This window comes from Girardinichthys multiradiatus, chromosome 2 (assembly GCF_021462225.1).
Source record: "Girardinichthys multiradiatus isolate DD_20200921_A chromosome 2, DD_fGirMul_XY1, whole genome shotgun sequence".
Taxonomy (NCBI): Eukaryota; Metazoa; Chordata; class Actinopteri; order Cyprinodontiformes; family Goodeidae; genus Girardinichthys; species Girardinichthys multiradiatus.
In genome coordinates this window covers 34,534,023-34,549,603 of record NC_061795.1, presented here as the reverse complement: position 1 = coordinate 34,549,603, position 15,581 = coordinate 34,534,023, and the positions used below count along the sequence as shown (strand labels likewise).

The 15,581-nt window shown below is 40.5% G+C and overlaps 1 protein-coding gene across 2 annotated transcripts in view; it reads left to right on the top strand.

Annotated features, from left to right (window-relative positions):
- The window catches only part of furinb (furin (paired basic amino acid cleaving enzyme) b), a 186,706-nt gene that overhangs the window by 78,004 nt on the left and 93,121 nt on the right, over window positions 1–15,581 (top strand). For both annotated transcript variants that reach the window (XM_047351551.1, XM_047351558.1), the window contains exon 3: window positions 4,773–4,871. In XM_047351551.1, coding sequence (XP_047207507.1) covers window positions 4,773–4,871 — 99 coding nt within the window. The remainder of the gene's footprint in view (window positions 1–4,772; window positions 4,872–15,581) is intronic.

Genomic DNA, 15,581 nt, shown 5'->3' with positions numbered 1-15,581 from the left:
TCATCATTGCTAGAGCTGTCTTCTCGTTTGTTTAGGTGTGGCCTTGATTAGTGTTGTTGGAGAATGGTGCTAATTTTGGAGAATGTTGCTAAAGAGCTTCCTAAAGAAAGAAACAGCACCAGTCGCCTTCAATAGTTGTAGTGTTTGGGTGGGGCTATGTTCCCGTGGTGTGCTCTTTGCTGGTTGCCGGGTAGTAGTGCTATCTTTTATTCTGCTGATATTGGGGATGTTGCATTTTATGGATGCGGTGGGGATGTAGGGAGCGTTTTGAGCTCAGCCAAGGGGCATGCTGGGTCTTGGCCCTTGTCTGCCCCTTGCTGCCATGATTTTCTCTGTGTCCACAGACTGTTGGGCCTGCTCCCAGGCATGGTGGGAGTGTCCCCCCTTCTTGTCCCTTTTGAACCCCCTCCCAAATTTAATTTCAGACAGTGCTTGCCTCCATGTCTTCACACACATTTATGCAAGTATATGCAGACATGCCCGCAATTCAGTGCACAACATAAACGAATACAGTACATTTAAGCAGGTACAACCACAGAATTGCATGCAGCAGGTAGAGAAAGGCCAAAACTGGCAGCAATTTTTAGTTCTGAAGTTAGAATCAAAATTGTTCAAACCCCTGGCAGATTTAGATTTAAAATTATTTTCATTCCACCAAGAGGTATGTATCTGAATGCAAATGACAAAGATAATAGGACAATGTTCAAGGTTTTTTTTTTTTACTGAATTGGTATGTAGTAAATTATTTATACAATAATCAATAGAAAAGCCTTTTTTTGTATTAGAGGAATCAAATTCTTCTTATAATTGCTAACAAGCTTTTTGCTTGTCTCCACGGGTATTTGTGACCATTCAGCTTTTGCAATAAGCTTAAAGTCTTTGAGGTTAAAGACCTCCTTAGGGCCTTGACAGATCTCTCGGTGTGCATGTGAGCCAACTGGACTCACAGACAAGTACACTCCCCTTTTGACATTATTTTTAGTTCAGCTGAACAACTGCACTCCACTCACAGTAACAATTTTCACTATAACCATTTTAGGGACTCTAATGTGTCTATTCAGGGCAGAGAAAAAGAAAAGAAAAGAAAAGAAAAAATGTTTTCTATCGATAATATCACTGCAGTTTTTAAACCATTGTCCCTTAGATATCAATAAACTATACAGGAAAAACAGCAGATCTCTCCTCTGTATTTCTTAAAAGCAAGCGTTGTCGTACTTTTTCTTCTTCTGTCTACATGTCTGGACTCTGGAAGGGCCACAAAAAAAATTTTGTATTGTGAATGTATGCACTTCCAGTCAAAATATTGGTCAATACAATATTGGTCAAATTAAACAAATATTGTAAGCCTTACTGTACTTATTGTCAGGTTTTTTTTTCAATTAGATGTGCTTGTTATTGTCTCTTGGTTTTTTCCCACCCTTTGTTTTTCCTTTCGTCTCATCTGTAATTCTTTGTCTTTATTGTCTTTTTTTTGTCCCACTGTACGCTTTGTTGGCTAAACCAGATGCTATCTATCATACCTTGAATTCAATAAATGGGGGATATTTTATTGCCCTTTGTAAAGCAAATCTCCACAGACACTGTAGAGCAACCAGACCTGCCATACTGTTAGTCTTACATTAAATATGTTCCTTGAGCTAGGCTGTAATGCTTGTGTGGTATGTTTGCATGAACTTGCTTCTGGGATTTCACTAATTGTTAAAAAGTTTGACTCGTTTCCTCCAAACCTCATGTAGGTTAAATGAGTAAAGGAAGTTTTTTATGTTTTCCTTTTAGCTCATTCAGCAATACAAAGATGTTTTTAAAAGCTGTCTTAACATTAAGCAGCCTTATTCATTTTTTCTACTGGTATTTACATGCATTGAAAGAAGGATAATTCTTGCATAAAACTCATAAAAAACGTATTCAAACTGGCTTGCTAGAGGATAGCATCTCTATATCAGTGCTGCCAGGTTTGGCCTTTAAGCCGGAGCCTCCAGTCTGGATGGCTCGCAGACAGCGCTGCCTGCAGAATATGCCTGCAGCCCCAGGAGAGCCTTCTATCCTGCTGCATCTGCTCTTCTTGCTTCTCACACACATCCATCCCGCCTGCTCGGCCTATCAAACCTTGGGTTCCCTCCAGCCCGCCCCAGTCTCCCTTCCCTTCCCCGTTTCCCTCCATTGTCCCCTCTTCCCCTGGTTCCCCTTCTCTTTCTTCGCTTCACTGGGCTTGTGAAGGTGAGCCCATTCCCAAGTGGTACAACTGTACAGATTGCAATGCTTCCTGCTGAAATGGTGGCTGTTCCCCTGTGAATACAACCTTTTAAAACGGGTCTGTGTTGTTCATCATCTTTCACTTTATTAATCTTTTGTTAGGCTTTTTTTGTCTGCTATACCTGATTTACTTCTATATGTCCTTATTATTTAGTCTCTATGCCTCTCCTAAGTCAACTCTCCTTGACATGACAAGCAGAGGAGCCTGCTTGATGCGTCACCTTATAGCAATACTAATAGAAAGTAAACCTCCCCTTTTGTTTAAGGCCAGTTTGGTGACAGCTGTCATCCCATTACTTGTCCCTTAAAGCTCCTTTATGAGCAAGACTTGAGGTTCAATAGGTTCAATGACAACAGGTTCAGAGATGCTCCAGACAGCTTTCATGTAGCTTTATCTCTGAAGGTCATGTGTGAATGCTGTTGCCGTGCAGAATTGAGAGGGTATTTTTATCATTAATTGATCTTGTCATAAGGTTACTTAAACAGATTTTGTACCACTTTCTGTGATTTTAATACTTGGTGGAGGGAAATATTCAATGTATTAGATGTCAAATGTCACTTTTATGAAGAACATTAAACTAGCTCCAGGTTTTTTTTAAAGATCAGTTGATATACAGTTTAGATCAAAAATGTACGTCCATTTATCATGGCTATGAATGTCATATATAAATGATTTATATGTTTACAAATGCAGTTTCAATAGTTTTATTTTTCTTTAAACAAACATTGGGTGCACAAGTTAGAATTTAGTCTGGATTTTCTTTATGACACAGGATCAAAATTATAAATACTGGTTCACAAATACTCCCAAAAGAAATTCTTTTAAAAAGGTCTCTGAGCAATAAACTGCATGTTAGTATGTATTAGCAAGGTCCTAGCCTAATTCTGAATGTATATTTGAACATTCATCTTGACAGAATTGCTAGCATTCAGTTAAATTAATCAATTTTCTGGCACTGAGTTTTAAGTGTAGTCCATACATTATAGTTGAGGTTGGAGCTTTAGGAAGACAGTTATCAGTTTTGATATCCATTTGCGACCATCTTGTTGGAACACCTGATTGTTTGAAGTTCTATCCATGTCCCCGAAACTCGCACTTTGTATCAAATGATATTGGTCAGGATGTTTAAGAATAGACCGGGAACTATCAAGCCTGAAGCTTTTTATAAACCGAAGATGCTGGAACATCAATATCATTGCAAGTTTAACATAAGCATGGATTAAGATGGTAGCCCTGCACTAAAATCAACAACTTTAAGCATGTCTGAAGATGGCAGCTACCCACATGGTCAAGCCTCATGCTTTCTATGAAAAGGTTCTATGGTTAGAGGAGACAAAGACCCATTTGGCCTCAATGACGAAAGTATTTTTGGACAAGTTAAGGTGTGGCTTTCAAACTTGAGGACACCGTTTTGCTGCCAGTGATACTGGTGCATTGTTCAAAATGGATAGAATATTGAAGACCAAGCCTGCCTCATAATACTTTGACTGCACCTTAAATCAGCTGTTTGATGGCTGAACCTGGAAACAACTGACTGTTTCAACAGGATAATAATCCATAACAAACACCAAAACTGGTTTTGATGTGTGTTTGAATTGATAAAGCAGGGAATTAATAAAACAACTTAACCCCTATTGAAAATGCACGTGCTTTGCTTGTTGGTCTATACCAGGAGACCAACAAGTTAAAATGGCCTCTAGCAATTCTGAAAGGAAATTATTCAGCTAGAAATATGCCAGTAGTTGGTTGGGCTCAATTAAAAATTGGTGGTTTCTTTACAACATGCTAAGGAACATTTATCAAAATATTTGTGATGTTGTTTGTATATATTTGGGACTGTATGTATAATCTATATGCTGTGTAGAAAAGAGAGAATCTACAGTAAATCAAACTTCCATCCAACCATCCGTTTCCCATACCCGCTTCTTCCATATAAGGTTGCAGGGAAGCTGGTACCTATCTCCAGCAGTCTAGGGGTACACAGGTCACCAGTCCATCGCAGGGCAACACAGAGAGACACAGGACAAACAACCATGCACACACCTGCTTATACCTAAGGGCAATTGAGATAGACCAGTTAACCTAACAACCACAGTGGGAGGAAGCCAGAGTACCCATAGAGAACCCACGCATGCATGGGGAGAACATGCAACAATGCAACCAACTGCACTACTGTGCAACCCTAAATCAAACTTCTGCACACAATTCTTATGTTCTTTTTTTTAATCAGTGTAGTTATATTCTGTAACCAAAGCCCTAAATTGACATGATTGCCTGGCTGGAACGTTACCTGATAATTTGAATTAGAACCTACGCTTCTAGATAAATAAAAAAACAGACACCAATTTATTTTTTAATACTAACAGAGAAAGCCAACCTTGACAGCATACGATTTGACATCCGCTTCAGTCAAATTCTCTCCACATTCGCCTGTGTTCCCATGCTCTTGTAAACAGTGTTATCTTCCCGTCCTGTTGCTGCAGGTAAATTCACTGCCCCTTTGTCTGTGTTTGTGCAGGTTTTTGGAGATTATTATCACTTCAGGCACCATGCCGTGGAGAAGAGGGCATTGTCAGGCCACAAGGGAATACACATCAGACTGCAAAAAGAACCACAGGTAAGACTGGTGTCAGTTCTCTTCACTGTGACACTCCTTATTGGCAACAAAAAGCTGAAAGGCAGATTGGATAACACAGTGAATGTGTGTACATCACTAGCAAAAAGGATGCAGGCATCAGTGACAGCTTGTCAATCGTTTTTTTTTTTTTTTGGTCCACACTGTTCTTTCCATCTGTCCCACTGACACACTTCAGGGCACCACATAGTTGCAATTATGCCAAATAGAAATGTTTTAATGATTACCTTAAACTTTTGCTGGGCTTTAAAACTAATGTGTGCAGATAACTAAAGAGAATTTTCTAAATCATAAATTCAGTCTGTGGTTTGGTAGTATTCTATATGTAACAAAAAATGTTTAGTGTGAATAATATGTAGTTCCAAAAAGCAAAAGAGGCAAAGAGAAGAAGTTATATTTTGTGTTTCTTTCTTACTAGGGGCCAGAAAATTAACCTATCAATGTTGTATATATGCTGCTGCAGCACAAGAGAAATGTCTGGTAGTCTCCCACAGTCACCAGCAGCATGTATTGATTTTATTTCTTCCTCCAAAGAATATAAAATTTTTCAATTTCAAAACTATTTTATGTTGTTGCAGTTTTATACAACATTTTGAAAAAAATAATAACTGCAGCCTTTTGCTATTATAGTTAAATTTTAAAATCCAGGGTGCTGCATTGTTAGCTTGTGTGCACATATTTGCCGTATATACCCTCTTTTCAGTGTTGCTGCCAGGGGACTGCCACCATCACGCTGCTGCCATTTTTACAATTGAAAAGAGGGAGGCAGCTATGTCAATCACTCCTATATAATGCATCTGAAGCAGCATCTGACTGGTGCTAAAAACATTGGTAGTTACCAGATGAGATTTGAAGTTTCCCATCTGTACTCAAATAGATCTCCCAAGTGGTGGTTAAAGAATTTTTCTTTTTTTTAAATCCTGTCTGGAAGGTTGAGGATAGTACTCATGTGGTCTGACAAGCACCAAGCCTTCAATGCATATTAGTAAGATATGTTGACATTTACTGTGGGCAAGAGTCGAGGTGAAATCTCCCTGAGTTTTCGCATACAGAGAAGTCTTTTAGCGTGTTGAGAAGGTACCATAGCAATATGATTATAAGATTTGTTCTCAGATCTGATTTGTTCCCAGATCTTAAAAAAATCTAAAATGAGAAACCAATGAGGTTTAGCAAGGGCAGTGGCAGATTCAAGGATTTTGTTATTTTCACTAAAACAGGCTTAATAATGCGCAATACTCAGTTACAGATTGCTGTGCTGCAGCGAAGGACAAAATGCACAATTAAAACAAAAATTACAGGCTCAGTTAACAGTTGATGATTTTCTGCTGCTATTATCTGTCAAAGACAGGAATTAATCAAGAAGATGCACTCAGAAAGGTTTTGGTTTAATCTGTTTATTTAAATTTGAATCAGACAAATCAGAGCATCTCGGAGTTAAGAGTGGAGCCTTCTCGAAGCTGTAGATTTAAAGCCTCAAGTGATAGAAAAACGTTTTTTACAATGGATATTCCATATCAGAGGTCAACAGTTCAAGTTAACTCAGTAGTTGAACTCTAATCTATCAAGGGCATTAGGGTATTGGCTAAAAAGCAACAACTTGTACCAAATGTACCCAAACACCTACACAACCAAAAAGCAGAGAAAACCTCTGGCAAAGAATAGCTGCTGCCAACAAAAGCAACTCCATGGCATAGGTGAGTGGGATTGTGCTTCCGTGTGTTTATTTAAGCCCGTCTGTTTATTCATTTGGGTCTGTGAGACTATCTAATACGCAGGGTGAGAAAGAAAAAAGGTTTTGCTTCATGTGGTTTAAGAAAACAGATTTAGAAGGCAATAAAAGCAGAAAGGTTGGATTTAGATTAGTCATCACTAAGCTGTGAGCTTGTTACTGTATTTTCTCCTCCTAATCCAGAAGCTGCATTTCACGCAACGACCATTGTCTCCTTTCCTCTGCTTCTGTGGCACTAGCATGCCGCTTATCACTGTCCCCTTTGAATAATTGCGCAGTGGCAAGATGACATTGACAGTTGCATAAGCTTTTACCATTATGTTTGTATCCACCCTGTGAGGACAAGAATTGATTTGTTTTGGGTTGGCTGCTGATCGTTTTGCATAAAATACAGTCTAGGACAGTTTACTGCATAGTGTTTTAGCGAACACTTTTCTCTTTCTTCCTCTCCTCACTTCTCTTTAAGCTGTGCAACAGTTTGTATCTTACTGAAGACCGTGTTCAGTATTTTATTGTCTGCAAAAGTCTGTAGTGAATAGAGATGGTAATATTCTAAATTTGTTATTGGCAGCAAATCTAATAGAGAAAGAAAAACTAATATCCCATTGGTTTATCTCCCAGCCGTCTGATTCTGTAAACTCATTTGTGACGTTCAGTGCTCCTGGTAAAAATCTGAAATATAAACTGTCATAGAAGAAAACACTTCACTTTTCAAAAGTATTTTTGCCTTGAGATGGTAAGTATGGAATATTGTATAAAAAACTTAATGATTAACAAGGATAACAGTTGTGGGTGACATAATAAATGAAGGCCACGTATGTGCCTGTACAAAAAGAAGGGTCCCATATTGATGATTTTGGATAGCTTCAAAAACTAATAAAAACACCAATAGTCTGGACTTAATGTTTCATTCTCAGCTGACCTTTTTAGGCAATAAACATGGATTTGAATCAACAAATAGCAGCAGATAATTTATTAGTCTTTTTATGTTACGTTTTGGTATTAAAGAGAGCCTACCTTATGGGTACATTATCAAAAATGCTATTTAAACAGGGTTCCTATGCTGTCTAGAAATATATAGAAATAGAAGTATTTTCCAGTTATGGATAAGTATGGAAAATTATTTGTTTTTCCAGACTTTATTCAGCAGAAAAGCACTGAGAACTAGAAATTTAAGTCTGAAGAAGTATAGAATTTTGATGTTAAACATTTAATACATTTTTTTAAAGAACTGCTATCAGAGATCTTGAAGAGCCTTTTTCATCACGTTTTTTAGAGAGATCCAACAGTCATAGTTTTTTTTGGCTGATCTCCATTTTTTGTAAAACTTTTACATGGCGACTTAGATTTTAGCAGATGGAGATTATAAAAAACTACAATGAACAGGTTTCAAAATATTTTTTCTAGCCTTCCTGGTATGAGGTTTAATTTATTATTTAGATCAGGAGTAGAGGCAATGTCACTCAGTATATGAGGGAGCAGTTGCTGCAAAACTGTTATTTATAAACAAAGATTAACTGATTTTGTGTTGACCAGTGTTGGAAGTGATGGCGTTAGTAACTGTGTTACTTTTTCGATACTGGAGTAATCTAATTACTTTTGTCATTTCCGTAATGCCGCTATGATGTTACTACATCATGTTACTACAACTCAATAAGCGGAGTTTAAAAGGAGCACAGTCTGCTGCTGCGCAGAGATCTGCTTTTCTCCCGCTGGTGCAGTGAGTGTTTTTTAAAGCTCTTCAAGGAAAAAGCAGGACGTGGGGGAGAGGGTATGGACAGATAGCGGTATACGTGTCACTGATTGGCCTGAAAAGGCATCAGGTAGACAGATTTTCACCACACGGTCAGAGTAAACTGACAGCAAGAGAGAAACATGCCAATGGAGGGGAGTCTTGTGAATTCAAAGAAGGCATTTGAAAGTTGGAAGTATAGGCAATATTTCACGTTCTCTGAAGTTAAAGGCAAAAATGTGCATTTGATTTGCAAGTTATGTCCGGGAACATAGAAATTATCCACGTCCCATGACCAGCAACTCCAACCTCATGAAGCACCTCGCATCGTCTCACCCCTCCACAACACTTGTGGCTAACAACTTGAGCCAGCGCGAGCTCCAACAATCCTACACCGTGCAAACAAAATAGGCTTGATTTTTCTGGTCAGCAACTTGTAACATCATTTTAGATTCTAAAAAGTAACTGAATAATTACTTTGACTAGTAACTAGTTACTTTGATAGTGCAGTAGCTGAGTTACTAACTCAGTTACTTTTTGGGAGAAGTAACAAGCAACTATAATTAGTTACTTTTTTAAAGTAACGTTCCCAACACTGGTGTTGACATTTTAGACAATTTTTAGCATGTTATATTAGCAAATAGCGGGGATACAGTATTTCACAAAAGTAAATTTCCACTTTTTTATATTTTATTTTATCTTTTCATGTGACAACACTGAACATATGACACTTTGATACAATGTATAGTAGTCGGTATACAGCTTGTATAATAGTGTAAATTAGCTGCCCCCTTAAAATAACTTAACACAGAGCCATTAATGTCTAAACCACAGGCAACAACAGTGCCCTAAATAAAAATGTCCAATTTCTGTCCAAAGTGTCATTATTTTGTGTGGCCACCATTATTTTCCAGCACTGGAAAATACCAGTACCATAACTCTCTTGGACATGGAGTTCACTGGAGCTTCACAGGTTGCCACTGGAATTCTCTTCCACGTCTCCATGCCAACATGACAGACCTGGTGGATGTTAGAGACCTTGTGGTCCTCCACCTTCTGTTTGAGGATGCCCCACAGATGCTGAGTAGGGTTTAGGTCTGGAGACATGCTTGATGAGTTCATCACCTTTACACTTTGTAGTGGTCGTATTCCTCATCTGGTTGCCGCCACACACGCTTGACACCATCTGAACCAAATAAGTTTTTCTTGGTCTCACCAGAATACAGGACTTGTTACCAGGAATCCATGGCTTAAGTCTGCTTGTCTACAGTAAACTGTTTACAGGCTTTCTTGTGCATCGTCTTTAGAAGAGCCTCAGAGTGTTTTGTTTTGGGGTTTTTTTGCCATGAGGTGCCATGTTGAACTTCCAACGACCAATATGAAAGAGTGAGAGTGATAACACCAGATTTAACATACCTGCTCCCTATTCACACTTTAGACCTTGTAACACTAATGAGTCACATGACACTGGGAAGAGAAAATGGCTGACTGAGCACAATTTGGACATTTTCACTTAGGGGTGTACTCACTTTTATTGCCTGTGGTTTAGACATTAGTGGCTGCGTTTTGAGTTATTTTGAGTGGACAGCAAGTTTACACTGTTATACAACCTGTACATTGACTACTTTACATTGTTTCAAAGTGTGATATCTTCAGTGTTGTCCCATGAAAACATAATGAAATATTTACAAAATATGAAGTGTGTATGCACTTTTGTGAGATACTGTACCATTACTAGTCTCCATGTTTATTACTTGTGAAACATGTACAGTACAATGGAGATTTTCAAAAGGCTGCCAACATTTCCAAATTCAGAATTAGACAGAGCCACAATGCTGTAACACATTCCTTCTTTTTGGTATCTACTGGAAGTCCGTTTTTGTTTTGTTTTTTGCCAAATATTGAGATTTTATAAGTTTATACAGACAGCTCAAACATTCGGTAAAATGTATCAACAATGGGAGTATTAAACATTGTGTTCAAGCCTGAAACAAAACACAAACAAAATCAACTGTATGCCTCTCCCAATCTTAATCATAATGCCACCCCCCATAAAGTCCATATATCATCTCTATTTCGAGATATCAAATTCAGCTGTTTTTGAACCTCAAGAAAATTGTCTTTGAGAACTGCAGTGGATATCCTCCATCACTCGCTCTATCCTCTGTCATGTTCAGATCTTTAAAATACATAATAAAGGAATTCCAGATGTACTCAAATCCTGTTTGCCCTTTAAAATATATGTAATCTTTTCCAAAGGGAGCGTAAGTGACATCTGTCGGGTCCATTGGATGCTATTCGGTCCATGAGTCTGAACGATATACATCTTTTTCCATTGAGCAAACTTAAGTTTATAAATATTTGTTCATTTTTAGTGTAGTTATATTTTCTGGCTACAGCCCAAACACAAACAGCGTTGGATCTAATATTATTTGCTTGGAAATAATTTCTTCAATTACATCCTTTACCTTTGTCCAAAAAAACAAAATTGTCCTACAGTACCACATGCAGTGAACCAAAGTACCCTTCTCTTCTGTACATTTTGGACATATATCAGGTATCTCCCTGCTATACCTATTGAGGTTCTCTTGTGTTATGTAAACCCGCATTAACCATTTGAATTGGACCATTTTAAGACCTGTGTTGATAGAGCTAGTATGGACCAATGCACATGCTGCTTGCCAATCTTCCTCAGATAGTTCTAGTAATAAATCTTCCTTCCAAGCCTTAAGTCTATCGTGAGATCCTTCGGGGATATGTAACATCATTAAGTGGTAGAACTCTGATTTAATACCTGTTCTCAAACTGTCTTTTGTTAAAATTTTTTCCTAAGTTGACTTGGCAGGTTTTGTCAGCTCATTATTTGGCCCGAGCAGGAAGGCCTGCAAGGGCCTATTGTAATTGTTACTCCGTTTATTTAATTCTGGCGACAAATGAATTGCCTTTTTCGTGGCTTTAACATATTCAAAAACTCACCAAATTTGGCGGAGCCATCAGTCGTGTGTGAAATGTATGTATTTTAAGGGTTTCGCAAAAGTCGCAATACAAATGGCTCAACAGCGCCCCCTAAAGTGAGATAGGCCAACTGGTAAGTCCTATAGAGTTGAAAATTGGTACATAGCTAGATCTCCCCAAATTATGAAAAAACGTCTATTGGGGGTATGCCCTAAGACCAACAGGAAGTCGGCCATTTTGGGTCAAAGGGTCATTTTTGGCTCCTACTTGAACCGTCACCTTAACGTGGTGGAGGGGTTTGAGTGCTCAAATGATCCTAGAAGCTATGTTGTCTGGGGCCTAAATTCCCCTGGTAGGGTCTCCCATGGCAAACAGGCTCTAGGTGATGGGTCAGACAAAGAGCGGTTCAAGAATCCCTCATGAGGACGAAAATATCGAGGCATGTGACGTCGCCCGGTACGGCGGAGCCGGGGTCCCACCCTGGAACCAGGACTGGGGTTGGGACTCGCCGGAGAGCGCCTGGTGGCCGGGTTGCTCCTCGCGGAACCCGGCTGGGCCAAGCCCGAATGAGAGACGCGAGGCCGTCCCCCAATGGGCCAACCACCTACAGGGGGAACTGTGAGGGACCGGTGCAAAGAGTATTGTGTGGCGGACGTAGATGGAGACCTCAGCGGCCCGATCCCCGGATGCTTAGGCTGGCTCTAGGGACGTGGAATGTCACCTCGCTGGGGGGGAAGGAGCCTGAGCTTGTGCGGGAGGTTGAGAGATATCGACTAGAAATAGTCGGGCTCGCCTCCACGCACAGCGCAGGCTCTGGAACCCATCTCCTTGAGAGGGGTTGGACTCTCTTCTACTCTGGAGTGGCCCACGGGGAGAGGCGGCGGGCTGGTGTGGGTTTGCTTGTTGCCCCCCAGCTCAGCCGTCTCGTGTTGGGGTTTACCCCAGTGGATGAGAGGGTTGTATCCCTGCGCCTTCGGATTGGGGATAGGTCTCTGACTGTCGTCTCGGCCTACGGGCCGAGCGGTAGTGCGGAGTACTACCCCTCCCGGGGACTCCATTATTCTGCTGGGGGACTTCAACGCCCACGTGGGAAACGACAGTGACACCTGTAGAGGCGTGATCGGGAGGAATGTCCTCCCCGATCTGAATCCGAGCGGTGTTTTGTTATTGGACTTCTGTGCTAGTCACGGATTGTCCATAATGAACACTATGTTCAAACATAAGGGTTTGACGGAGGATTGTGAAATTTGGTACACATATGTACAGGGGTTGGACAATGAAACTGGAACACCTGGTTTTAGACCACAATAATTTATTAGTATGGTGTAGGGCCTCCTTTTGCGGCCAATACAGCGTCAATTCGTCTTGGGAATGACATACACAAGACCTGCACAGTGGTCAGAGGGATTTTAAGTCATTCTTCTTGCAGGATAGTGGCCAGGTCACTACGTGATACTGGTGGAGGAAAACGTTTCCTGACTCGCTCCTCCAAAACACCCCAAAGTGGCCCAATAATATTTAGATCTGGTGACTGTGCAGTAGAGGCTGACATTTTTTCGGGAGTCCCACGGGAATCCCGCGGGACGGGAGACAGCATCAGTAAAGATCACGTGATTGGGACGGTACAGGATAAAAAATTAACGGGAGCAGACGGGAGCGGGAGCTAACCAATAGGAGGGGAAATAAACTAGGATCAATTGTCTTTGGAAATGTAAAACTGAGACTTTGTTATAAACTTTAAGAAAAAAAAACTTGGATTGACGCCGCCATTGTGTAGTTTTTTTTCCAAGAAGCCTATACTATAATGCGAGTCAAACAAACTACAAGACCCACAAGCCAACAGTGCTTCTGCTCGATGTTTTCCACCTGCGTTCAGAATGGAGGGAGCAAACGCAGGTGGAGAACTGGACGTGGTAAAATTGGATTTGTAACGTAAAGTCAGAAATAAGGACTTATCTATTAAACTCATAGAGCTGACAGCAAAGTCACAAAGATTACTGAACTTCAGGAGAGTTGAATGTAGCGGTGTTAACACGCAGTCTGCTGCGTGTAAAACGTGTTTAGTCGTAATCAAGTTCACCAGTGATTAAGGGACACTTGTAAGACAGATTCTGGATTAAATCAGCCCTGCATCTCTTCATTCATCAAACCAAAAGTACCATAAAGTCTCATCTGACCAACAAAACTGCTGCATGTGCACTAAAGATTTAAGAGGTTAGGTACGGAAGCCCGTGAGGGGACATGTGGGAACTTTATTTCTTTTGCGTCCCCATGCAATACAGGTCCTTCTCAAAATATTAGCATATTGTGATAAAGTTCATTATTTTCCATAATGTCATGATGAAAATTTAACATTCATATATTTTAGATTCATTGCACACTAACTGAAATATTTCAGGTCTTTTATTGTCTTAATACGGATGATTTTGGCATACAGCTCATGAAATCCCAAAATTCCTATCTCACAAAATTGGCATATCATTAAAAGGGTCTCTAAACGAGCTATGAACCTAATCATCTGAATCAACGAGTTAACTCTAAACACCTGCAAAAGATTCCTGAGGCCTTTAAAACTCCCAGCCTGGTTCATCACTCAAAACCCCAATCATGGGTAAGACTGCCGACCTGACTGCTGTCCAGAAGGCCACTATTGACACCCTCAAGCAAGAGGGTAAGACACAGAAAGAAATTTCTGAACGAATAGGCTGTTCCCAGAGTGCTGTATCAAGGCACCTCAGTGGGAAGTCTGTGGGAAGGAAAAAGTGTGGCAGAAAACGCTGCAAAACGAGAAGAGGTGACCGGACCCTGAGGAAGATTGTGGAGAAGGGCTGATTCCAGACCTTGGGGGACCTGCGGAAGCAGTGGACTGAGTCTGGAGTAGAAACATCCAGAGCCACCGTGCACAGGCGTGTGCAGGAAATGGGCTACAGGTGCCGCATTCCCCAGGTCAAGCCACTTTTGAAGCAGAAACAGCGGCAGAAGCGCCTGACCTGGGCTACAGAGAAGCAGCACTGGACTGTTGCTCAGTGGTCCAAAGTACTTTTTTCGGATGAAAGCAAATTCTGCATGTCATTCGGAAATCAAGGTGCCAGAGTCTGGAGGAAGACTGGGGAGAAGGAAATGCCAGAAGTCCAGTGTCAAGTACCCACAGTCAGTGATGGTCTGGGGTGCCGTGTCAGCTGCTGGTGTTGGTCCACTGTGTTTTATCAAGGGCAGGGTCAATGCAGCTAGCTATCAGGAGATGTTGGAGCACTTCATGCTTCCATCTGCTGAAAAGCTTTATGGAGATGAAGATTTCATTTTTCAGTACGACCTGGCACCTGCTCACAGTGCCACAACCACTGGTAAATGGTTTACTGACCATGGTATCACTGTGCTCAATTGGCCTGCCAACTCTCCTGACCTGAACCCCATAGAGAATCTGTGGGATATTGTGAAGAGAACGTTGAGAGACTCAAGAACCAACACTCTGGATGAGCTAAAGGCCGCTATCGAAGCATCCTGGGCCTCCATAAGACCTCAGCAGTGCCACAGGCTGATTGCCTCCATGCCACGCCGCATTGAAGCAGTCATTTCTGCAAAAGGATTCCCGACCAAGTATTGAGTGCATAACTGTACATGATTATTTGAAGGTTGACGTTTTTTGTATTAAAAACACTTTTCTTTTATTGGTCGGATGAAATATGCTAATTTTGTGAGATAGGAATTTTGGGTTTTCATGAGCTGTATGCCACAATCATCCGTATTAAGACAATAAAAGACCTGAAAAATTTCAGTTAGTGTGCAATGAATCTAAAATATATGAATGTTAAATTTTCATCAAGACATTATGGAAAATAATGAATTTTATCACAATATGCTAATATTTTGAGAAGGACCTGTATCTCCCTCATACATCATCGGATCCACTTGAAATGTAGTATACATGATCATGAGTTAATGATGGACATGTTGACACAGTCAATTGATGACATCACTTGAGCCCCGCCCACTAAGAAACAAATGAGTGTAGCTTCCATCAGGAAGGTCCGATATACTCCAAACTGAAAATTGTTGATCTTCGTCAGCCCCCAAACAGCTCTATTGGATTACATGGAAATTTGGATCAATAGTGCCCCAAGGACATTTCAAAGGCTATATCTCCCTCATACATCATTGAATCCACTTGAAATGTAGTATACATCATCATGGATCAATGCTGAACATGTTGCCACAGTCAGTTCATGACATCATTTCAGCTTTGCCCACTGATAAAAAACTGAGTGCAGCTTCCATC